General features: G+C 42.4%; 1 protein-coding gene across 1 annotated transcript in view; it reads right to left on the bottom strand.

The window, feature by feature from the left end:
• LOC120025964 (WSC domain-containing protein 2-like) overlaps nucleotides 1-25983 on the bottom strand; it is a 90466-nt gene that overhangs the window by 45083 nt on the left and 19400 nt on the right. Inside the window, exon 2 of the mRNA XM_038970762.1 lies at nucleotides 325-1245. Within this exon, the coding sequence (XP_038826690.1) occupies nucleotides 325-712 (388 nt within the window). The 5' untranslated portion in view covers nucleotides 713-1245. The remainder of the gene's footprint in view (nucleotides 1-324; nucleotides 1246-25983) is intronic.

Genomic DNA, 25983 nt, shown 5'->3' with positions numbered 1-25983 from the left:
TCTGTTTCCACTTCACAATAACAACACTTACAGTTGACAGGGGCAGCTCTAGTAGGGCAGAAACTTTAAGAAATGACTTGTTGGAAAGGTGGCATTTTATGATGGTGCCATATTGAAGGTCACTGAGCTCTTCAGTAAGGCCATTCTACTGCCAATGTTTGTCTATGGAGATTGCATGGCTGTGTGCTCAATTTTATACACCTGTCAGCAACGGGTGTGTCTGAAATAGCCAAATCCACATACTTTTGTGTATATAGTGTATACCAACCATGTACTGTAGGTACTGTACAACTAGCAATGTCTCAACATAAACTTTTGACTCACCCCGTCCGTCGTCCAGATCTTTGGCGTTGCGTCCCTTGAGGGCGCGGTTCCAGCTGCTGGTGTAGTCTACTCCCCTACCCTCCCAGTTCTTCCCACCAGCCCCTTTCATCCAGGGAGGGCCGTACCTCCGCGGGGTGGGTCTGCGTGTATCTTTCAACACCCTCCCCATCATTCCTACCCCCCGGCCATCTGAGGAGGCCACCCTGTTCAATATCCCAGATGCCACCAGGGGGTCCCGGCCCCCATTTCCCCCCGTGGAGCTGTCCCCTACGAAGCCAGAGTGCAGGAACACCAGGCTCCCAGCTGTCAGGTAGAGGAGGATGAAGGAGAAGAAGCGCACAGGTTTCCTGCGAAAGTAGCGTTGGATTTTCAGCAGAGGCCTGGCCATGCTGGCTCCCCCTGCTCAGTCACAACGTCCCAGGGACACCCAACCATAAAGCAGCAGAGCAGGACAACACCCCCCTAAAAGCTACTAAGAGGTTCAATCACACAGGACAGAGAGTCCAAATCCAATTCTGGTTGGGGAAAAATAATTGCCTACCAGGTAAAAAAACACACACAACAAAGGTATCTTGTGCTAAGGAGTGTGTGTGTATGGGATCTCTGCATGAGGTCTGTCCCCATGAAGGGGTGTGTGTGTAGTGCTGGAGAGTGTGTCTCCAGTGTGTGTCTCTCTACATTCTCTCTGAGAAAGCATCAGGAGGGCAGAGAGCTGATGGTGGAGCCATGGCAGGAAAGGTGATTTGCTGAGACTGAAAGACGATCACTGCAGCAGCACTGCTTTCTTTCCTCCTATCGACCTCCGGCTGACGCCTCCACAGCTCCACAGAGGCCCTTTCCACCGCCACGCAGATGGAAGATGTTTTTATTCACTCCAGCCATTTACCGTGACAGTCTGTGAAGGAGGTTGTGGCTCGCCATCTGAAAGTAAAATAAGCCGCATTAAATCAAATCAAAATCGAATTTATTTGTAACATGCTTCATAAACAACATGTGTAGTCTAACAGTGAAATGCTTCCATTCGGGCCCTTCCCAACAATGCAGAGAAAAAACATTGAAATAGAAGAAAAAAATGGAAAAATAATTACACAAAGAATAAATAGAAAACATTATAACACACGATAACATGGCTATGTACACGGGGTACCAATATCGAGTCAAGGGGTACAAGGTAGTTGAGGTAGATACTGTATGTACATATAGGTAGGGATAAGGCAACGGAATAGATAATAAATAGTAACAGCAGAGTATTTGATGAGTCAAAAGAGATTAGTGCAAAAAGGATCAATGCAGATATTCCGTGTAGCTATTGGTTAACTATTTAACTAACTATTTTACCAGTCTTATAGCTTGGGGGTAGTGCCCACCACACATACCATCTCCCCACCTCCTCAGCAACACTCAACCGTCATGCACCAGCTTGCAAACAAGTGAACTAACACAAATAAACCAACAACCTAACCCAATAAAAGCAGAAGCAGTGGCAAGCAGCACATTAGGGTCAGATATGGCCAAAAGATACATCAAAATGAATCTCACAAATAAATACAAGACACTATTATTAAGACAAATGCATCAAACTAAAATACAAAATACTTTTGCAAAGCAGAGTATTTACATAAATACACTTGCAAGTACACGGCTTCAATACAACAGCATTCTCAGTAGCTCTAACTAAAAGTGTTTTACTTGCTATGGCTGTGAAATGTGGTTGTTTATCTACCTCAGTTGAATGTACTGACTGTAAGTCGCTCTGGATAAGAGTGTCTACTAAATTACCAAAATAATAAACAATTACAAAGCACACTGGGTAATATTATTGACCTTGTTTCGGGGCGGAGCTCATTAACACAATACCCAGCATGCTTTAATGTTCATTTTTACATTTTCATTTACGTATTGGTAATTTAGAAGACACTCTTATCACACCATAATGCCCTTAGACTTCTGATACCAATGCAAGGTGAAATTCTGAACCGCTTAAATAAAGTTATAAAAAAGTATTTTGTATTTTGAAAATACTAATTACAGGTCTCGAAAGTATCTTGTTACGAAATACATTGGATTGTAGTTAAGGCCGGTGAAATACAAATTACAAAATGCTCAAAAGTAATTGAAATACATCTTTCTAATACATCTCTGATTAGAGTGGATGAAAAGCTTTGGGCTGTGGTGGTTGTTGCCTTCAGTTCATTCTAAATCCAACTGTGGGTGGTCCTCTCTGTTCCAACCAGCTCTGAGCTCTACAGGCTTCATTATATCTTCTAAATGAGATTGGAATGGAAACACTGGATGGGGAGGGGAAACATAGGAGTTCCACCCCGCAGCAGTCTAGTTAACCTTTTACTGCAGTTGGATAAATCAGTGTCACACAGAGTGTTTCTTGGTAGTATTAAACAAATCTACTTTGAAACAAAAGTATACACCTCACACACATGGTTATGAGCTTAAAAAAAGAAGACACCTATATACCATGTCAGATATAGAGTTGAAATGTATTCAGTTTAGCGTTTGCATCCCAATATTACACTTTATATACATCATAGAAGACATAGAAATATATGTGCCTAATAGCAAACTCTTTGGTGATCTGTAAACATTTTAAATTACGAGCCTAGTTTATTTCTTACAGAGAAAAAAGTTTTCTTCCTGGCTAGCCTTGATTGGCTGAGATAATGGAGGGGGTGGTCATGCTGAGAGATGATTCCTGATTGGTCTGCAATGCCACAGACATAATGGGGGTTTCCTGATCAGTAGTCTACCTCAGATTTTTTTTTCAAGATAATAGCAATGGACAACTGCAAACGTGTTGCTACAGCTCTCAACAACATCACTGCCCTGAATTTAACTGGCGCTATTGACAAAGCTCAGTAGGAGAATGTTGTGATGGACTACTCTCTGGAGGACGGCAGGGTGACTCGCTCTTGACTCTGAAAGTGAATCAGATGACGAGGAAATCGTTGACTTGGTTAAAAACAACATTGTCATTTCTGATGATTTCTGATGACAGTGATGAGGAAGAAACGGAGATCAACAGTGTTGTTGTCACGGAAGAAGTGGACCAAGTTTTGAACTCAGTGGAATGTCCAGTAGAAGCAGAGCATGAGGAGATTAACAAAACTCTGAAATTCGATTGCAAATAAGGAGAGAGTCGAAAAAAGAACTCAGAAGGCTCTTGTATAAAACAACTCTCACTGTGGTAAATCTTTAAGCAAAGGGCAAACACAGCATCCATGACAGAGACAAACAAAGATGATTCTTGGAATATTGAACACTGTCAATGTGAACTGGAGCGACATGACACAACATAACAAGAATGCTGAGCAGACGAAAAGCAAATGACAGAGAACCTTTTACTTAACCATTAGAAACCCAGGCCCAGTTTTCCTTGCATAAAAACATCAGTAGTGATAGGACTGCTCAAGGAGACCCCAAATAACATATTTCTGAAGAAAAAAAATACAAAAATGTTGGTTTACAAAAAATGCATGCAAATGCAACAAACTTTCAAGTGACTATACTTAGCCAAAAATGTATATTTTTGTTTGAAAATATACTCAGGCATCTCTGGACATCACATGAACTATGCTGAATGAAGCCAACAAAAAAGCCAATATCGATTTGATGGAATAGGAAAAACTCTGTCACTCTTTCAGAGCACCACCTTAGAGGGTGGTGAAAAAAGAGTGTCCCTGTCTGTTCTCTGAGTCACGCTATGGCCATTATAAGGCTTGTGTTTACACCCGATGCCTTGTGCGATTAAGGTGTTGAGGTCAGAGCATTCAGAGGGGAGGGGGGGTAACCTTGACTTAGAGGCAGACCTTCATAAAAGGTACTACAGTACATATAAAGGTACTCAAAGTACTTCCCCTCATGCACTCTTCCTCCTTATTTTCACTTTCTAACCATCTGCCTAGCATTTTTCTACATACTGGGATTGGCATGTAGGCCAGGGGCAAAAAACTCATGGGCATATTTTGGGAATGGTTGGGGAGAAAGATAAAGGGCACATAACTGGTGGCAGATGGCAGAATGTTACAGTATACACACATGCATACACACACATGCACACACACGCTTGCAATCACCCTATTAATTATTTATAAGCACACAATGGAAAAAATGAAATTGAACTACAAACTCCACCTGAGAAGAGCATTTCTAATTTGCAGGTTCAAATGACCGTAATAAGAGTGGATGCAGAGGTCACTGACTTCAAACAAGACATTGAAACACAGACAGGTTTTGTATGTAGGGGGGCAGAGAGTGACAGGTGTCCTTACATTCTCTAATTGCCAGTTGGGGTTCTATGACTTGCCGTGAGTTTACAATGTTTATATGAGCTATAAGAGGCCCTTGAAGTGAGAACTTCCTCGAGTATTGTGGTTGGATTGTGTTCATATCTGGCTGGCCACTTCAGAAGGTGGTCAGGGAAAAAAGTATCCTCAGTCTGGATGGAATCAGGCTACCAAAAGCACATTTTTGAGATGACGTCATCAGCACTCTGCCCACAAGTCTCCAGAAAACTTGTGTTTTGGAAGTGAGGCACCTTTTTTCATTAAACGTTAGAGGAAATATGTTCATAGTGTGTGAGGAACGTGTTTACTGGCTTCAAAAAGGCTAGCCAGCTAGCTTATTTACAACAAAATATTTTTGTTTGGCTGGAGTTATGCTAACCTGTTTGCAATCCCTTTAGCTTTGCTAGCTAACTTGCTGGCTAGCTACAGAGTTTCACTGGCTAGGTAGCTACAGTAAATGGCTCCTGCCATCAAGTTGTTGTTGTGTTCTTATCAGATTTATCCTGTTCCACCGTTTGCAGAATGCATACTGGCATTTCAATACAGTACATTAAAAAAAGGGAATCCAGACACAACATGGAAGACACATTTAAATGTAGGGGTATACGCATGACTTGTTCGAAATTCCATGATCTCCATGATCAGAACTCCATGATCAGAATACAAAAGCTGCATGAACTGTCAAGTCTAGACGCGGCATGATTGACCATTAATTCACATTCATATTAAATGAGCCAGCAAATATTTAATCCGAGTGGATTCTGGCGGGAGAAATGTCAGAGTTAATCGTTACTGGGCAGTCGTGCAGCTCAGTGCGTGCTGTGGGCCATGGCTCTGCAGGACACTCCATAAATATACTTCATATCTGCCCTGGGACTTACTGAGCACTAGGCACAGGGCTCTCCTGCAGAGTGGATGCTGTCACCTCACTCATACCCTTTACAGAAAGCCTTTACTGTAAAAAAAAATCAGGCAATGTTTTTTAGAGCCCAATTCATAGAGTCCCATTTTAACCACATTCTTGCCAGGATAAGCCATTTATATCTCCCGTGCACATGCTGGCAAGTGTGGGAGTAGATGTGGATCGATATGGGTGGACGTCTATTTGAATAAATCTATTGAATATACACCATTATAAAGGAATCCATTATTAATTTTTTTAGGCAGGTCCTCAGAAACATTTTAAGACAAATATTTTTTTATTTTTTTTTACAAATAGAATGCCATATGTTTTGTTTAATTATGTTACTGGTCTGTGCAGCCAAAAGTCTGCAGCATGTGCATGAAATCACAACCTGGTCTCAGAGCATTTCATATTATTCTGTATGTAAATACAAGACACTCCATTTAGTATGATACGTTACATTTTAAATGGTATTAATTCATTTGTGGATGTCCATCACCCATTTCGTATGATTATGATTAAGTACAAATTGCAAAACGTACAATATGTTACGAATTTGCAAAATGTACAATATGTTGCCAATTTGTAAAACGTATGATATGTTACGAAAACTAGCTAGGTGGCTAATATTAGCTACCTGACTAACGTTAGCTAGGCTAGGGGTTAGGGTTAGGGGTTAGGGTGAAGGTTAGGGTTAGGTTTAGGAGTTAGGTTAAAGGGTTAAGGTTAGGGTTAAGGGAAGAGTTAGCTTACATGCTAAGTAGTTGCAAAGCAGCTAGAAAGTAGTTAGTAGTTGAAAAGTTGCTAATTAGCTAAAGTTGTCCATGATAAGATTCGAACTAGCAACCTTGCGTTATACGCCCACCGATCCACCCCGACCAACCACCCTACTTACATTATTACCAATCAGGCCTTTATGGTAGAGTGGTCAGATGGAAGCCAGTTCTTATTAAAAGGCACATGACAGCCCGCTTCGAGTTTGCCAAAAGGCACTTAAAGACTCTCAGACCATGAGAAACAAGATTCTCTGGTCTGAAGAAACCAAGTTTGAACCTGGCACTATCCCTATGGTGAAGCATGGTGGTGGCAGCATCATGGTGTGGGAGTGTTTTTCAGCGGCAGGGACTGGGAGATTAGTCAGGATCAAGGCAAAGATTAATGGAGCAAAGTACAGAGAGGTCCTTGGTGAAAACCTGCTCCAGAGCGCTCAGGACCTCAGACTGGGGTGAAGGTTCACCTTCCAACAGGACAACTACCCTAAGCACACAGCCAAAACAACGCAGGAGTGGCTTCAGGACAAGTCTCTGAATGCCCTTGAGTGGCCCAGCCAGAGCTCAGACTTGAACTCGATCGAATATCTCTGGGAGACCTGAAAATAGCTGTACAGCAATGCTCCCCTTCCAACCTGACATATCTTGAGTTGATCTGCAGAGAAGAATGGGTGAAGCTCCTCAAATACAGCTATGCCAAGCTTGTATCGTCATACCCAAAAAGACTCTAGGCTGTAATTGCTGCCAAAGGTGCTTCAGCAAAGTACTGAATAAAGGATCTGAATACTTATGTAAATGTCATATTTCATTTTTCTTTTTATATAAATTAGCAAACATGTCTAAAAACCTGCTTTGACATTATGGGGTGTTGTGTGTAGATTGATGAGGGGAAAAAATTATTTAATCAATTTTAAAATAAGGCTGTAACCTAACAAAATGTGCAAAAAGTCAAGGTGTCTGAATACTTTCCGAAGGCACTGTATATCCAGATGAAGCTGCATACCATTATGCGCAATGAAGATGTAGGCATGTTCGAGGTGCAAGAGCATAGTGTGTGCCAATGCACCTCAGCATTACGGCTCCATTTCATACTAAGCTGTAGGCAGAACTTTACGCAATCATGACTAACACCTTGATCACATAGACAGCGTCAACGCGCAAAATGGTATGCAGAATCATCTGGATATGTGTGCAACAAAAGTTCAACATTCCCCTCCTGCTACCATTTCTGTCAAGCTGTTTACGTATACAGTTTGACGCATAATGTTAGATAAATCCAATGTATGCACCATATACTGTAGAACGCACTGCAACTGCCTCCAACACCATGCTGCAAGGCAAACGTAGCGCTCCATTGGAAATGAATGGACTTCTGGTGTACCAACATGCAATGACGCTGTCTGTGTGATCGAGGCGTAAGTCGGTTGGTGGAAATAAAAGTATAGGTATTTGTTGCTGGCAATATCTTTTATATATAAAGAAAAGTCGGCACAAAGTTGGTGGGAAAACGTCTTGGTTTAAAAACTGTTTCTATCCCACCTAGCTCAGGGAACAGGTCTACTGAGACCACCTTATGTGACCATCAGCCTTTCTGTCCTACCCTGTCCTACCTTGTAGGCTCTCTGACAGTTGTCACAGCCTCTGTCACTCACAGCCTTCTTATATACACTTAGTGTACAAAACATTAAGACCATGACATATCCATGACACAGCTTTCAACTGGATTCACCTGGCCAGTCTATGATCCCGTATTGATGTCACGTGTTAAATCCACTTCAATCAGTGTAGATGAAGGGGAGGAGACAGGTTAAAGAAGGATTTTTAAGCCCTGAGACAATTGAGACATGGATTGTGTATGTGTGCCATTCAGAGGGTGTGCCATATTTAAGTGCTTTTGAACGGGGTATGGGTTTTTCACGCTCAACAGTTTCCCGTGTGTATCAAGAATGGTCCACCACCCAAAGGATATCCAGCCAACTTGACACAACTGTGGGAAGCATTGGAGTCAACATGGGCCAGCATCTTGTAGAGTCCACGCCCTGATGAACTGTTCTGATGGTAAAGGGCAAGGGGTATTAGGAAGGTGTTCTTACTTTTTAGTACACTCAGTGTAGCTTCCCCATATGACACTCAGTCACCAATTTCATATAGTTTCACTACATTGCAGATGCACAATGGATCGGATTGAATGGATGGATACAGCTCCTTTCCACTGGGATTTAGAGAAAGTATTACATTTCAGAGACAGTTCCCATGAGTGGCAATGTGAGCATTATTTGTAGAGGAGTGGAGTGTACAGTATTAGTGGTAAACGCTGTTAAAGGAGGTGAGGGTGAGAGAACGTCAGTAGCAGTCTAAAAAGTGTTTATGTCTTTTGGAGGGGTGGCTGAGTTAGTCGTGTTTATATGCCTTGTGTTTGGCCCCAGATGAGGATAATACAGACCACTTTTGTAACATTGAATAAAAAACAGATGATTAGATTAAATATAATTATCTACTTATCTGTTTTCATTCATTATCGTCATTGTGCTTGTGATGTTATTGGATTCCCTTGTATAAACCACTATAGCAGGCCCAAGGGTGTGCGGTTTCCACGTCACCAAGTTCAATAACAAACAGGCACAAGTAGCACAATTAGAATGCAAATCAAATCAAATCAAATCAAATGTTATTTGTCACATACACATGGTTAGCAGATGTTAATGCGAGTGTAGCGAAATGCTTGTGCTTCTAGTTCCGACAATGCAGTAATAACCAACAAGTAATCTAACCTAACAATTCCACAACTACTACCTTATACACACAAGTGTAAAGGGATAAAGAATATGTACATAAAGATATATGAATGAGTGATGGTACAGAACGGCATAGGCAAGATGCAGTAGATGGTATAGAGTACAGTATATACATATGAAATGAGTAATGTAGGGTATGTAAACATAAAGTGGCATAGTTTAAAGTGGCTAGTGATACATGTATTACATAAAGATGGCAAGATGCAGTAGATGATATAGAGTACAGTATATACATATACATATGAGATGAGTAATGTAGGGTATGTAAACATTATATTAAGTGGCATTGTTTAAAGTGGCTAGTGGTACATTTTTACATAATTTCCATCAATTCCCATTATTAAAGTGGCTGGAGTTGAGTCAGTATGTTGGCAGCGGCCGCTAAATGTTAGTGGTGGCTGTTTAACAGTCTGATGGCCTTGAGATAGAAGCTGTTTTTCAGTCTCTCGGTCCCTGCTTTGATGCACCTGTACTGACCTCGCCTTCTGGATGATAGCGGGGTGAACAGGCAGTGGCTTGGGTGGTTGTTGTCCTTGATGATCTTTATGGCCTTCCTGTGACATCGGGTGGTGTAGGTGTCCTGGAGGGCAGGTAGTTTGCCCCCGGTGATGCGTTGTGCAGACCTCACTACCCTCTGGAGAGCCTTACGGTTGTGGGCGGAGCAGTTGCCGTACCAGGCGGTGATACAGCCCGACAGGATGCTCTCAATTGTGCATCTGTAGAAGTTTGTGAGTGCTTTTGGTGACAAGCCGAATTTCTTCAGCCTCCTGAGGTTGAAGAGGCGCTGCTGCGCCTTCTTCACAACGCTGTCTGTGTGGGTGGACCAATTCAGTTTGTCCGTGATGTGTACACCGAGGAACTTAAAACTTTCCACCTTCTCCACTACTGACCCGTCGATGTGGATAGGGGGGTGCTCCCTCTGCTGTTTCCTGAAGTCCACAATCATCTCCTTTGTTTTGTTGACGTTGAGTGTGAGGTTATTTTCCTGACACCACACTCCGAGGGCCCTCACCTCCTCCCTGTAGACCGTCTCGTCGTTGTTGGTAATCAAGCCTACCACTGTAGTGTCATCCGCAAACTTGATGATTGAGTTGGAGGCGTGCATGGCCACGCAGTCGTGGGTGAACAGGGAGTACAGGAGAGGGCTCAGAACGCACCCTTGTGGGGCCCCAGTGTTGAGGATCAGCGGGGTGGAGATGTTGTTACCTACCCTCACCACCTGGGGGCGGCCCGTCAGGAAGTCCAGGACCCAGTTGCACAGGGCGGGGTCGAGACCCAGGGTCTCGAGCTTGATGACGAGTTTGGAGGGTACTATGGTGTTAAATGCTGAGCTGTAGTCGATGAACAGCATTCTCACATAGGTATTCCTCTTGTCCAGATGGGTTAGGGCAGTGTGCAGTGTGGTTGCGATTGCGTCGTCTGTGGACCTATTGGGTCGGTAAGCAAATTGGAGTGGGTCTAGGGTGTCCGGTAGGGTGGAGGTGATATGGTCCTTGACTAGTCTCTCAAAGCACTTCATGATGACGGAAGTGAGTGCTACGGGGCGGTAGTCGTTTAGCTCAGTTACCTTAGCTTTCTTGGGAACAGGAACAATGGTGGCCCTCTTGAAGCATGTGGGAACAGCAGACTGGGATAAGGATTGATTGAATATGTCCGTAAACACACCAGCCAGCTGGTCTCCGCATGCTCTGAGGACGCGGCTGGGAATGCCGTCTGGGCCTGCAGCCTTGCGAGGGTTAACACGTTTAAATGTTTTACTCACCTCGGCTGCAGTGAAGGAGAGCCCGCAGGTTTTGGTAGCGGGCCGTGTCAGTGGCACTGTATTGTCCTCAAAGCGAGCAGTTTATTAAGGGTCTTGGTACACTGGGGAAATGCACCAATCACCTCACAGTTCACAAGCCGTTCTCATTGTCCGTTCCATTTTCCAGGGGTACTCCTCACACTGGGGTCATCAGCCAATCCGGTCCGGTACACAAGGGGGGTAATCCGACAGTCCAGGTCACCACAGGTAATCACAGCTATCGCTCTTACAGCTATCGCTCCTCCTCTGCCCCTTTGTGCAGGCTGCTGCCTCCTTTATCCCCAAGAACTCCTTGGCTTAACCACCTACAGCATCCCCTCGTTGGGGCAGGAAGTCCATATAAGGCTCGGCGGTGGAGCCAGCGACCTGCAAGTTATCTCCCCTCAATTACAACTCGCCTTACCTCTCCCTGCCGTCTGCCACACCACATAAAAATAAACCTTTCTCTAGATATTATTGTCATGAATGGGACAATCTCAAATTGTTTCCATAAATGTCTAACATTTTTATGTTCTAATGCCAAGAAAAGAAATTGGGTAGAAATGTCATGGTAATGACATTCTGTTGAGAGAGCAAACAGGAGAACTATGTTGTGCAGAACATCAATAAATGAAAACAAATCAGTCCCAGAAAATAATATTTTCCAATGGTCAAATAACTAAGATATAAAACATACGGTTTGTGGTTTGGCTTGGCCCTTACATACTGTATGTATCCAGTTTCTGTTATTTTGTATTTTATTTGCCAAATGAACCCTATTCCACTCCTGAATTATTGGGAAACAGGGCGACGAAGAGCTCTGAAACAGAGTTGACCACAGCTGGTTTAAATTTTATTTTAATCAATCCTCTCCTCTGGTTTGTGTTGGGCTTGGCTGTGACTGGCTTCCTCTCTGATGAGATTTCATTCTACAACAGTGATAACAGCATCACAACATGGCTGAACAGGGGCCAGTGTGGGGCGAGAGAGAGAGAGAGAGAGAGAGAGAGAGAGAGAGAGAGAGAGAGAGAGAGAGAGAGAGAGAGAGAGAGAGAGAGAGAGAGAGAGAGAGGAGTGTGTGGGACTGATGAGAGGCCAGTGTGGGGCCGGAGAGAGGAGTGTGTGGGGCTGATGAGGGGCCAGTGTGGGGCCGGAGAAAGGAGTGTGTGGTTTTCCTGAAATCCTGGTTGAAGGATTCCGGATTTCCTGCATATTCCCTCCTGGTTCCGGTAAGCCTCCAACTGGGATTTCGGGAAAACCAGGGAATTTATTGAAAGTCTCAGGAATTTTGCAACCCTAATCCCAAGGCAATGCTTTAACTGAGGTCTGAGAATTGAAGCTAAAATCCGCGAAAGATGAAACAGCGCAACTGTTGGCCCTCAGACGCATTTGTAATTGTTTTTGTTTTGTTTATGAAAGAAGGAAAGGAGCATCCAACATCTTGGTCAAATAAGTAGTAGTACATGCTCTGCAGTTCTATGCACATGTAATGATGTCTGAGGGGAAAAAATCTGTGTTCGTTGTTTGAAGTAAAGTCTTTGTTGTTGTAATATCGCAAACGGACATGGCAGTTTCAACGCTACAGATTCCAGCTTTAAGACCTATTCCAGGCGTAACTCCTAAGTGACACAGCTCTTTATAAGATTAGCACAGATGGTGCCTGTGAGTGTTGCTGGAGCCTTGAAAACGGTGGTGCCCAGGAGGTCCTGGCAATAAGTATTGAGGGGCAGTGGGTACAGAGCACAGGAGCAGCTCTGTTTGCTCTGTGTCTGGCAGTGTACAGTAGTAGCCAGCCACACAGTGCAGGGGTTTCACATCTTCATGCCAACCATTTTGATTAGACCCATGTTTGATCCTAGAGTGTGCCAGCTGGTATCAGTGATTGGCTCAATTCCCAATTCAATGAATTATTGGTAGCCACTCAGAGGCTGTGGAAGCTCGTCAGTGGGGCTGTGTGGGAAACTTCCCAGATATATCCTGTCTTTCGTTCGATCGTCCTCTGAAGCTAACATAGCACTTTGAAAACAGCTGGCATAGCCCTTCACTGGGTGCCCAAAATAGACTGTTATCACCGGTGAACAGTGTTGGGGAGTACATGTAGTTTAACTTGTAATTTAACTCCATTTTGCAGTAGCTTGGTAGTAGTTGAACTAAATTATAATCTTGGTAGCGTTTTCAGTAGTTAATTACTTTTCTGCCATGTAGCGGTGTAGCTAACTACTAGAACTACACACTACTTTATTTGCAATAATAAAATAAAATAAAAGTCGGTAAGAATTTCCTTTATTTTTCTGCATCAGACCTACCTGATTCTCACTTGAAATTCAGTTTTTGTGTTTAATAGACTAACTTACACATTCTGTAATTCTGTCAATCTGACTCCAAAGTGATAAGTTCTTGCAATTTCTTATCTATGACATTTCAGATTTAGTAGTTTGGATGTAGTGAACGCCTTTTTAAGGGTAGCTTTCATGTAGCTTAACTTCTTTCAGTGTAATTGGTAGCTTGGTAAACTATATTTTCAGAGATGCTTCCCCAACACTGCTGGTTAGACACTGTTTATTACAGTTAGTGACATACAGTTAGTGACACTAGCTGTAGTTGGGTAAAGTATCTAACACTAGCTGTAGTAGGGTACAGTATCTAACACTAGCTGTAGTTGGGTACAGTATCTAACACTAGCTGTAGTTGGGTACAGTGTCTAACACTAGCTGTAGTTGGGTACAGTATCTAACACTAGCTGTAGTTGGGTACAGTGTCTAACACTAGCTGTAGTTGGGTACAGTATCTAACACTAGCTGTAGTTCGGAACAGTATCTAACACTAGCTGTAGTTGGGTACAGTATCTAACACTAGCTGTAGTTGGGTACAGTATCTAACACTAGCTGTAGTTGGGTACAGTGTCTAACACTAGCTGTAGTTGGGTACAGTGTCTAACACTAGCTGTAGTTGGGTACAGTATCTAACACTAGCTGTAGTTGGGTACAGTATCTAACACTAGCTGTAGTTGGGTACAGTGTCTAACACTAGCTGTAGTTGGGTACAGTGTCTAACACTAGCTGTAGTTGGGTACAGTATCTAACACTAGCTGTAGTTGGGTACAGTGTCTAACACTAGCTGTAGTTGGGTACAGTGTCTAACACTAGCTGTAGTTGGGTACAGTGTCTAACACTAGCTGTAGTTGGGTACAGTATCTAACACTAGCTGTAGTTGGGTACAGTGTCTAACACTAGCTGTAGTAGGGTACAGTGTCTAACACTAGCTGTAGTTGGGTACAGTGTCTAACACTAGCTGTAGTTGGGTACAGTGTCTAACACTAGCTGTAGTTGGGTACAGTGTCTAACACTAGCTGTAGTTGGGTACAGTATCTAACACTAGCTGTAGTTGGGTACAGTGTCTAACACTAGCTGTAGTAGGGTACAGTGTCTAACACTAGCTGTAGTTGGGTACAGTGTCTAACACTAGCTGTAGTTGGGTACAGTGTCTAACACTAGCTGTAGTTGGGTACAGTGTCTAACACTAGCTGTAGTTGGGTACAGTATCTAACACTAGCTGTAGTTGGGTACAATGTCTAACACTAGCTGTAGTTGGGTACAATGTCTAACACTAGCTGTAGTTGGGTACAGTGTCTAACACTAGCTGTAGTAGGGAACAGTATCTAACACTAGCTGTAGTTGCATCTCGCATAATATCCAGAGGCAGCTTTGCAATTACCACAAGATAGTGAACATGAGCCAGACAGTAGATATCTTGAACACCAGTAATAGTTTGAATACCAACAATCCATAATTGTAAACAGCTGTCTTTCGGAGAGAGATACCGTCTATAGCCTATAGAGATAGGGTGGAAAATACAGTGCTGTTCTAATTGGGGTAGGGTGGAAAATACAGTGCTGTTCTAATTGGGATAGGGTGGAAAATACAGTGCTGTTCTAATTGGGATAGGGTGGAAAATACAGTGCTGTTCTAATTGGGATAGGGTGGAAAATACAGTGCTGTTCTAATTGGGGTAGGGTGGAAGATACAGTGCTGTTCTAATTGGGATAGGGTGGAAAATACAGTGCTGTTCTAATTGGGATAGGGTGGAAAATACAGTGCTGTTCTAATTGGGGTAGGGTGGAAGATACAGTGCTGTTCTAATTGGGGTAGGGTAGAAGATACAGTGCTGTTCTAATTGGGGTAGGGTGGAAGATACAGTGCTGTTCTAATTGGGATAGGGTGGAAAATACAGTGCTGTTCTAATTGGGGTAGGGTGGAAGATACAGTGCTGTTCTAATTGGGGTAGGGTAGAAGATACAGTGCTGTTCTAATTGGGGTAGGGTGAAAAATACAGTGCTGTTCTAATTGCGGTAGGGTGGAAGATACAGTGCTGTTCTAATTAGGATAGGGTGGAAGATACAGTGCTGTTCTAATTGGGATAGGGTGGAAAATACAGTGCTGTTCTAATTGGGGTAGGGTGGAAAATACAGTGCTGTTCTAATTGGGATAGGGTGGAAGATACAGTGCTGTTCTAATTGGGATAGGGTGGAAAATACAGTGCTGTTCTAATTGGGGTAGGGTGGAAGATACAGTGCTGTTCTAATTTAACACCTCGCTTGGTGAGGTTAGCACAGAAATGATATTTAATGCTACCAAGGGAAAGAGTAATGTCAAAGGAGAAACATAAGAAACTGAAGGATGTGAGGAAATGGTAGTACAGTGTTGAGAAAGACATAAAGAGGTACTTTGTGCAATAGCACATTTATAATGTTTGTAAACAAGTGAATTCGTACACAGTGGCACGCAATGAAGTGGCAGATGCCAATAATGCCCATGCATTTGGCACAAAAAGGATCCAACCGACCAATCACAGGATGGGGTTTTAGGTGAGCCATATAAAGCTGAGAAATTAAGCCCATGGGTGGCAGGGAAAAGGCTCATTGTAATCCTTATAATACTCAATGGACCATTAAGCTCACTGGTGTCCTTTTTACAGTGAAAGAGGTAAATAAAAGGCTCTAAAAATAACGTTATCCTATACAGTAGCAACTGACCCTGTACAGTAGTAGCCTTAGCTGAGTGTGGTGTAATGGAGTAACTACATCGGTGTTGAGAAACATTTTCTGAGCATAATCAAAGGAAAGACTATTGTTTCCACCCATTTGTTTTTACTCTGTTGTTTCCATGGCACCATATCGGTGCCTATTGGTGCCATGGAAACTGAATAGTTAAAATAAACGGGTGGTAGTGATAATAGCTTCCTTTGATTATAGAACATGCCCAAAAGCACAGCCCATAAGCAAATCAAAACTGGACTGTGCAGGTTCCACCTACCATTTCCACAAAAACTGAGTCAGCTTTATTTTGTTCCACAGGACACTAGGCTGTGTGAAAAGACAATATATTCATGAAGCTTTTCAATTTAGGGAGGGAGGGGGAGGGAGGAAGGAGAGAGATAGAGGAAGAGAGGGAGTGAGTGTGGTTGAGTGAGAATGAATAAAACAGTGCAGCAACCTTTACAGCATTACAGATTCTGATTAACCAACCCAGAGAAGGAGCCTTTAAATCCCAAAAGGAGCCATTGATGGGCACAACTGAGGAGGTTCTTTCATCCTGTCCTCCTTACCCGGGTGTCACCCGGGTGTCACCCTACAGTCTAAAATCTGAGAAAATACCTCAGATTCCTCCACTCGTCTGAGCCTCTGCCCCCCCCACGCTGTCTCTCCACCTAGCCAGCCCAGCACCCTGCCCGGCGGCCCTAGACGGACATTTTAAAATCACTTGAGTGAATTGGCCCTCTGAGGGCTCCCTTAAAGAAGCCCTTATTTGCAGTGATGCTGAATGGGGAAGCTCTGTCAATGGGAGATCAAATGATGTCTTCCACTCACCAGCCTGAACAAAGCGTTTATTCAGGGCCAACAGAATATCTGTATTTTTCCCCTGGAGTGAAAGCGTTTCCCCTTGCTTCCAGCTTTCCCACTTGCAGGATTGATTGGCTTTAATTAAGAAATAAATCTCATACCTACGTTACTCTCTGGAAATTCAGTCCACTGTGGTTGAAGGAGAGACATTTTTTAAGACACCCTTTCATATTTAAACACCCTTTAAAAACAGTCTGAACATCTAATTACATATCTGAATACAAGACGAGTTCATGGTTCCCAACAAATTACTAACTATACAGTAGTTACTTAATTTACAAGGGGTGGACAGAAACCTAGCTTAAATCAACACAAATCACATGGCGATAAACACACACACACACACACACACACACACACACACACACACACACAAACACACACATTCACCTGACACACACACGCACAGACACACACACACACACCACAGTTACTTGGAGTCATTCATTAACTGAAAGGAAGGCTCTTAGTTTTTCCATGTTGACCGAACAGGAAGCCACTTAACTGAGCTTGCTAGAGAGGAGGAAGCAGCTCCCACTCTTTCCCAGCTTCTACGTTACACCTTATCTTACATCAGCCTTCCTACGCTTTGCCTGAGTAGAAGACCAGCTCAGAATCCTTTCCAGGGATTTTCTTTGCATCTAAGCCACGCGTGTATGTCCAAATCCAATATCCTGGTTACTCATTACTCCACACCACTGCTCAGTGGCCTGTGTTCTTAAACACAGTCTGGATTTAATGATCCAACAAACATGGGCAAAGTTATCTGGATGTTGCTGGCATACGCCTTGGCATAGAGAGTAGACACTGAGCGAGAGAAAGAGAGAGAGAATGAGATGGTGGTGCATTCACAAGCAAACCAATTTTAATAGTTTGAAAGAGTAAAAGAGCTTGTGTTGTACTTATATGGTGTTTTTTTCTTCTTAATTTGGCTATATTGTCTCTTCTGACATATTCTTTTGAATGTAGATTTCAGATTTCAGACAATGACAGAATGCACTTATAAATGAAATTCGAATTTGGAAACTTGAATGTCAAACTAAAACTTGACTTCAACAGCAGCCAATTATCCTCTAAAGCCCAAACTGAGCTAAAGAGCCAAGCAGCCATCTTACCTCACCTGGGCTCACCTGACCTGTCTGCTTATTTGTGGACAGAATTAATCACCAAATCCCCTATTCTGTTCTGTCCATAGACACGCACAAACACACACACACATGCACGAACACACACACACACACACACACACACACACACACACACACACACACACACACACACACACACACACACACACACACACACACACACACACACACACACACACACAGTGTAGATAATGTCAAGACGTAGCAAGAGCAGGCATAAGCAGTTGAATCTGGATTGTGTAAAGCGTTAACCAGCCTTCCACCCCCAACCTGTCCGTCAACCCCGTCCCCTATCCCCCTTTGACAAAGCCATCTCCTCCTTTTATTATGCTAATTAGATTTCCGTGGGCGCGGACATCGACTCTAGGCGGTTTAAACAAGGAACAACCTATTTTAACATCCTGGGAGTCTAATGAAACCAAAAGGCACATCCAAAGATCGCACATATAAAGTTTAAAGTTGCAGCAGAAAATGGCCGCTTGGACAAAAAATGACTTGGCACAATGTGAGCTAAATACAGTAATACTTGAGTATTTCATACAGAACTGTACATAAATCAGCTGCAAGAGCAGATATGTACTGAGATACATTTCAGCTTTCAAAATCGTCCTTCATTGTGGACTGCTTGAAAGGCACAATGTATAGAAAGCACACATCCTCACAATGTCCATGGACTCTATACTCTGTCTAAAGATCTCCTCAAGGATAACCTGACCAGCCTGATGACTATTTTGAGCAATAGAAATTGAGCAGACTGCAGAGGCCATGGCCTAAACCTTAGCACACAAAAATAGTAAATGATGAGAATGGGAAGCTTGCAAACCTGCCTCTCACCCTGATGAACACTGCTTTATCTCTGCAGTGGATCACCTCCAAAGGCTCAGGCTATTTTGGCTTTTAATATGAGCTCTGCAACAGTGAGCAGTCATGTCAGGCAGTGGCCAGGACCCACTGGGCTGGATGCACTTGTTTGGGAGGGGAGAGGGGGATGGTGGGTAGGGTTGGGGTTGAAGGTTCTGTGAACATGCCTCCTCTTGCGGAACAGTCACTGAACCATGGGCCTCCTCATCAAGCCAATCTGCCTGAAAAGGCAGAGTAGTGCCGGCAGCCAGATATCATCACAGCCACATTAATTAAAGAGGGGCCATCATTAGAGTGAGTCCCTGTTGCTCACTGCTGTTTCTATTTCTGGACAGACTGTTGTTATTGTTATTGTTGTAGCTCTTTTTGCCTCTTCACTCAGACAGGAAGGAAGACGCTAACAGGTTGCTTAATAATGAAGAGGCACATCGTGACATCTACTGTAACCTCAATCTCCACTCCAATACGGGTAGTTAAGAATTAGTATCCAAAAAAGTGCATTCCTGTTACACACCACTAATTTAGTGTAGGTGTTGCCCTTTAGATATTAAATTCCCAGATTCTCAGTAAACTGATGAAACATAAAGAAAAGGCACACCTCTATACTAATCATTTAAGAATCATTATCATTGCTTTTCAGGTCTCAAATGCACCAGCCATGCAACAAAATATCACATGACATGTGATTGAGAAAAAGGAAGTCAAGAAACTGCAGTTTTTGCATTTTACTTATGATACAGTGGTTATCATAAGTATCTACCCCCCTTGGATTTCTTCACATTTCATTGTGTTACAAAGTGGGATTAAAATGGATTTTACATTTTTTGTAAACAATTTATACAAAATGTCCCCAAAAATTATAACAGGTCTTAAAACTGTATGAAAAATGTAACACTAACATACTTTGATTGGATAAGTATTCACCCCCCTGAGTCAATACATGTAAGAAACAGCTTTGGCAGCGACTACAGCTGTGAGTCTTCTTGGGTTAGTCTCTAAGAGCTTTTCACACCTGGATTGTACAATATTTGTCCATTATTTCTTCAAGCTCTTTTAATTTTAAGGTGTGGGGGTCATGGCTAGACAGCAATTTTCAAGTCTTGCCATAGATTTTCAAGCAGATTAAAGGGTAAGTAGCATGGTTTTTTTCTCACCAAAGTAACAACACAGTGTGGTGAAAGATTTATAAACTTAGTTGTAGTCACAATCTGGTTACATATAACTACAAACATAGTTATGTTTTGTTTTTGTTTTTTTACATATTTACTACTGGCACATGTTTTGCTTTATACTCAGGTTGCAATTCTATAACAAACATTTGGCAAAACACAACACACAATTCTCTACCTTTGGCACAACCTTCACAACTAAAATGTCTTATGTGCAAATGAAAAGCAACACTGTTCAACAAGCTAAGCTCAATTAACAATTGATCACTTTCACTCTTCACATGTGCAAACACCAATTGTGTAAATGTTCACTTTGCAATCAGACCTTTCTTTGGTATGGATAAAAAGGCCACAGGTGAGTACTCCTGTGTTTGGAGAACAATGGAAGCAAACTTGGTAGAGGCGGAGGTGGGGGTAGAGGTGGGGGTAGAGGCAGAGGCAGAGGTGGAGGTGGAGGAAGACCAAGAACAAGGAGAGTAATCTCTGATGAAATTCGGGCGACTGTGGTGGACCATATGGTCAACCATGGTTTGACCTTGAGAGAGGCTGGGCAGAGAGTGCAGCCCAATCTGAGCCGCTTCACCGTAGCATCCATCATCCAGACGTTCCAAAATGAGAATAGGTATGCACTGCAGACATTGAACCTATCTCTACTTTTACTACTTGTCAGTAGTACAACATAAAGCACAGTTTTCGGGAAACAGAGTAAATGTTTCATGTATTACTCTATGTATAAAATTGGGAGCTATACTACTTTGTAACATGTTAATCTTGTATACTGTACAACTGCAGTGTTTACTGTACTGTATGCTATTTTGTTTTTGTACAACTGAAAGACGGTAACCACATGGTGGTAGAACGCGTCTATTTACAGACAAACAGGAGGCTGCCATTGTGCAAATGGTAGTTGAAAATAATGTCAACAACAGATTATTGAAAACCCTCTTCCATGATTTTGATTGCTGTGTTTCATTTTGCAAGATATCTGTGGGGTTTAGGGGAATTGGCTAACGGTTTAGTGTTTTGTGTTTAGAGTTTAGAGTACCTGAAATGTAGTTTCAGCAAACGTGTGTTAACAATTGGGAAAAACTGTAACTTATTTCCGGATATCTTCGGACCTACCCACAATTAACTTTTTCTCAACATCATATGGAGGATCTACTCTGTGCTACTGAGTTCGTATGCCAGCGCGGTAGCTAGCTAAAGCTGGCTAACGTTAGCCACACCTCATGCTCTTCACAGACTTTGTGGTTGTGTTATCTAGTGGGAACCCATTAGCACTGCAGACTCTGGTGCCTTCTTGCCGTGGGCTCAAAACAAAAGAAAAAAGTGTGTCCTTTTTGTTCTGTCAACTGCTCAGCATGTTCTTTGTGAAGTAGGCTATGGGAATTTTGTAACTTTTTCCACCTTGGCTTACTGCTAGCGTGCTAGCTGACTGACATCTGGAATCTATCTATTTTGGATAAGAGCAAATGTTATTTGGATAAATAGCTTACGTTAGCTGGCTAGCTAGCTTGCTAAGTTAAATGCATGTAGCTAACATTATTTTATGTTTGGTTAGATGGCGTTATATACACTACCAGTCAAAAGTTTTAGAACACCTTCTCATTCAATGGTTTTTCTTTATTGTTACTATTTTCTACATTGTTGAATAATAGTGACGACATCAAAGCTATGATATAACACATATGGAATCAAGTAGTAACCAAAAAAGTGTTAAAAAAATCCAAATGTATTTTATATTTGTATTTTATATATTTCTTCAAATAGCCACCCTCTGCCTTGATGACAGTTTTGCACACTCTTGGCATTCTCTCAACCAGATTCACCTGGAATGCTTTTCCAACAGTCTTGAAGGAGTTCCCACATATGCTGACCACTTGTTAGCTGCTTTCCTTCACTCTGCGGTCCAACTCATCCCAATCTCATTTGGTTGAGGTCGGGGGATTGTGGAGGCCAGGTCATCTGATGCAGCACTCCATCACTCTCCTTTTTGGTGAAATAGCCCTTATATAGACAGTAGGTGTGTTTTGGGTCATTGTCCTGCTGAAAAACAAATGATAGTCCCACTAAACCCAAACCAGATGGGATGGCGTATCACTGCAGAATGCTGTGGTAGCCATACTGGTTAAGTGTGCCTTGAATTCTAAATAGATCACAGACAGTGTCACCAGCAAAGCACCCCAACACCATAACACCTCCTCCTCCATTCTTTACGGTGGAACTACACATGCGGAGATCATCTGTTCACCCACACCGCGTCTCACAAAGACACGGCGGTTGGAACCAAAAAATCTCCAATTTGGACTCATCAGACCAAAGGACGAATTTACTTGTGTTTCTTGGCCCAAACAAGTATCTTCTTATTATTGGTGTCCTTTAGTAGTGGTTTCTTTGCAGCAATTAGACCATGAAGGCCTGATAGTCTCCTCTGAACAGTTGATGTTGAGATGTGTCTGTTACTTGAACTCTGTGAAGCATTTATTTGGGCTGCAATTTCTGAGGCTGGTAACTCTAACGAACTTATCCTCTGCAGCAGAGATAACTCTGGGTCTTCCATTCCTGTGGCGATCCTCATGAGAGCCAGTTTCATCATAGCGCTTGAGGGTTTTTGCGACTGCACTTGAAGAAACTTTCAAAGTTCTTCACATTTTCCAAATTGATTGACCTTCATGTCGTAAAGTAATGATGGACTGTAGTTTCTCTTTGCTTATTTGAGCTGTTCTTGACATAATATGGACTTGGTCTTTTACCAAATAGGGCTATCTTCTGTATACCCCCCTACCTTCTCACAACATAACTGATTGGCTCAAATACATTGAGGAGGATAGACATACCACAAATTAACTTTGAAAAAGGCACACCTGTTAATTGAAATACATTCCAGGTGACTAACTCATGATGCTGGTTGAGATAATTCTAAGAGCGTGCAACGCTGTCATGAAGGCAAAGGGTGGCTATTTGAGGAATCTCAAATATAACATATATTTTGATTTGTTTAACACTTTTTTGGTTACGACATGATTCCATATGTGTTATTTCATAGATTTGATATCTTCACTATTATTCTACAATGTACAAAATAGTAAAAATAAAGAAAAACCCTTGAATGAGTAGGTGTTCTAAAACTTTTGACCGGTAGTGTATGTCCAAAACTTTGGTTTACTTTAGGGTAGCTGCAAGCTAGGTGTTGATAGCAACTCGCTGACTAATGTAATGTTAGCAGGCTGGTAGGGATAGCGTTAGCAGGCTAGTAGGGATAACGTTAGCAGGCTAGTTGGTTAGCAACCTTGCAAGTTGATTTGTAACAAAACATTAATAAAGTATTTGCGTGTAAGTTGGCTGAAAATGTCATTGAAACCAGTAGTCATGAGTGCAAACGATTTGGTTTAATTTGAAGTTATGCATTTTAAGTTATTTCTGTTGGAGTTTACATTATAAGGACATTACTTTTGTATTCTTTGGAATTCTGATTGGCTTCATGTAATAACTCCAAAAATAGAAATGTGAGGTGTAACTTTGTATTGGGACTTTTGATGTGTATACTAATGCCAATCCATATGTTACACTTGGTTACGTCTATGCTAACTACCCTTTAAGTCAAAACTGTAACTTGGCCACTAAGGAACATACACTGTCTTCTTGGTAAGCAACTAAAGTGTATATTTGATGCAACCCCCACCATGCTTGAAAATAAGAATGAAAAATAGAGCTGGAATGTATAGAATACGTTTTAGGGACTCCTGACCAATTCTGCTATTCTTTTTAATTGTTTTGCTTTTGGACATCATAGCAGGGATAACTAGCCTCGATTTGGATGAAGATTTCTAATTTAATGAGAAGGCGACACAGGACATACTGCTCACCCCGGACCAGGCCCTAATCCCTGACACTCGGAAGAGAAAGAGACAATGCGGGTACCCTGATGAAGCTACTCCAGATAGTAAATAATCTGCCTCTCCCCTTCGTTCTATTGAAGAATGTACAATCACTGGAGATCAAACTGGATGAACTCCCTTTGAGACTATCCTATCAACGGGACCTGAAGAACAATGACATGGATAATATTGTAGCTGGTTTTTATATGCATCGGGAGGACTGAACGGCAGCATTGGGTAAACTCAAGGGGGGTGGTGTGTATCTCTTTGTTAACAACAGCTGGTCTGCAATCTCTAATATTAAGGAAGTCTAGAGATTCTGCTCTCCTGAGTTAGAATACCTCATGATAAGCTGTAGACCACACTATTTATCAAGAGTTTTCATCTACATTTTTTGTAGCTGTCTATTTACCCCCACAAACCGATGTTGGCATTAAGACCGTACTCAACGAGCTGTATAGGCCCATAAGCAAACAACAAAATGCTCATCCAGTGGTGGCGCTCCTAACTGCCGATGATTTTAATGCAGAAAAACTAATTTCTACAGGACTAAGATCAAATCCTACTACACTGGCTCTGACGCTCGTCGGATGTGGCAGGGCTTGCAAACTATCACGGATTACAAAGGGAAACCCAGCCGCGAGCTGCCCAGTGATGCGGGCCTACCAGACAAATGAAATGCCATCTATGCTCGCTTCGAAGCAAGCAACACTGAACCATGCGTGAGCGCACCAACTTTTCTGAACGACTGTGTGATCACACTCTCCGTAGCCAATGTGATTAAGACCTTTAAAACAGGTTAACATTCAGATTACCAGTTCGCATACCGCCCCAACAAATCCAAGGATTACACAATCTCTATTGCATCCCACACTGCCCTTTCCCACTTGGACAAAAGGAACACCTACATGAGAATGCTGTTCATTGACTACAGCTCAGTGTTCAACACCATAGCTTAGCACTAAGCTAAGGACCCTGGGACTGAACACCTCCCTCTGCAACTGAATCCTGGACTTCCTGAAGGGAAGCCCCCAGGTGGTGAGAATAGGCAACAACACGGCAGAACGTAAGGTGCTACAGAGGGTAGTGCGTACAGCCCTGAACATCACTGAAGCCAAGCTTCCTGCCATCCAGGACCTACAGTTGAAGTCGGAAGTTTACATACACTTAGGTTGGAGTCATTAAAACTCATTTTTCAACCACTCCACAAATTTCTTGAAAACAAACTATAGTTTTGGCAAGTCAGTTAGGACATCTACTTTGTGCATGACACAAGTAATTATTCCAACAATTGTTTACAGACAGATTATTTCACTTATAATTTACACACACTAAGTTGACTGTGCCTTTAAACAGCTTGGAAAATTCCAGAAAATGATGTCATGGCTTTAGAAGCTTCTGGTAGGCTAATTTACATCATTTGAGTCAATTGGAGGTGTACCTGTGGATGTATTTCAAGGCCTATCTTCAAACTCAGTGCCTCTTTGCTTGACATCATGGGAAAATCAAAAGAAATCAGCAAAGACCTCAGAAAAAAATTGTAGACCACAAGTCTGGTTCATCATTGGGAGCAATTTCCAAATGCCTGAAGGTACCATGTTCATCTGTACAAACAATAGTACGCAAGTATAAACACCATGGGACCACGCAGCCGTCATACCGCTCAGGAAAGAGACGCGTCCTAGAGATGAACGTACTTTGATGTGAAAAGTGCAAATCAATCCCAGAACAACAGCAAAGGACCTTGTGAAGATGCTGGGGGAAACAGGTACAAAAGTATCTATATCCACAGTAAAACAAGTCCTCCATCAACATAACCTGAAAGGCTGCTCAGCAAGGAAGAAGCCACTGCTCCAAAACCACCATAATAAAGCCAGACTACGGTTTGCAACTGCACATGGGGACAAAGATCGTACTTTTTGGAGAAATGTCCTCTGGTCTGATGAAACAAAAATGGAACTGTTTGGCCATAATGACCATCGTTACGTTTGGAGGAAAAGGGGGAGGCTTGTAAGCCAAAGAACACCATCCCAACCGTGAAGCACGGGGGTGGCAGCATCATGTTGTGGGGGTGATTTGCTGCAAGAGGGACTGGTGCACTTCACAAAATAGATGGCATCATGAGGAAAGAAAATTATGTGGATATATTGAAGCAAC

Source organism: Salvelinus namaycush, chromosome 1 (genome assembly GCF_016432855.1).
Source record: "Salvelinus namaycush isolate Seneca chromosome 1, SaNama_1.0, whole genome shotgun sequence".
NCBI lineage: Eukaryota > Metazoa > Chordata > Actinopteri > Salmoniformes > Salmonidae > Salvelinus > Salvelinus namaycush.
This window is presented reverse-complemented; position numbering and strand designations above follow the sequence as displayed.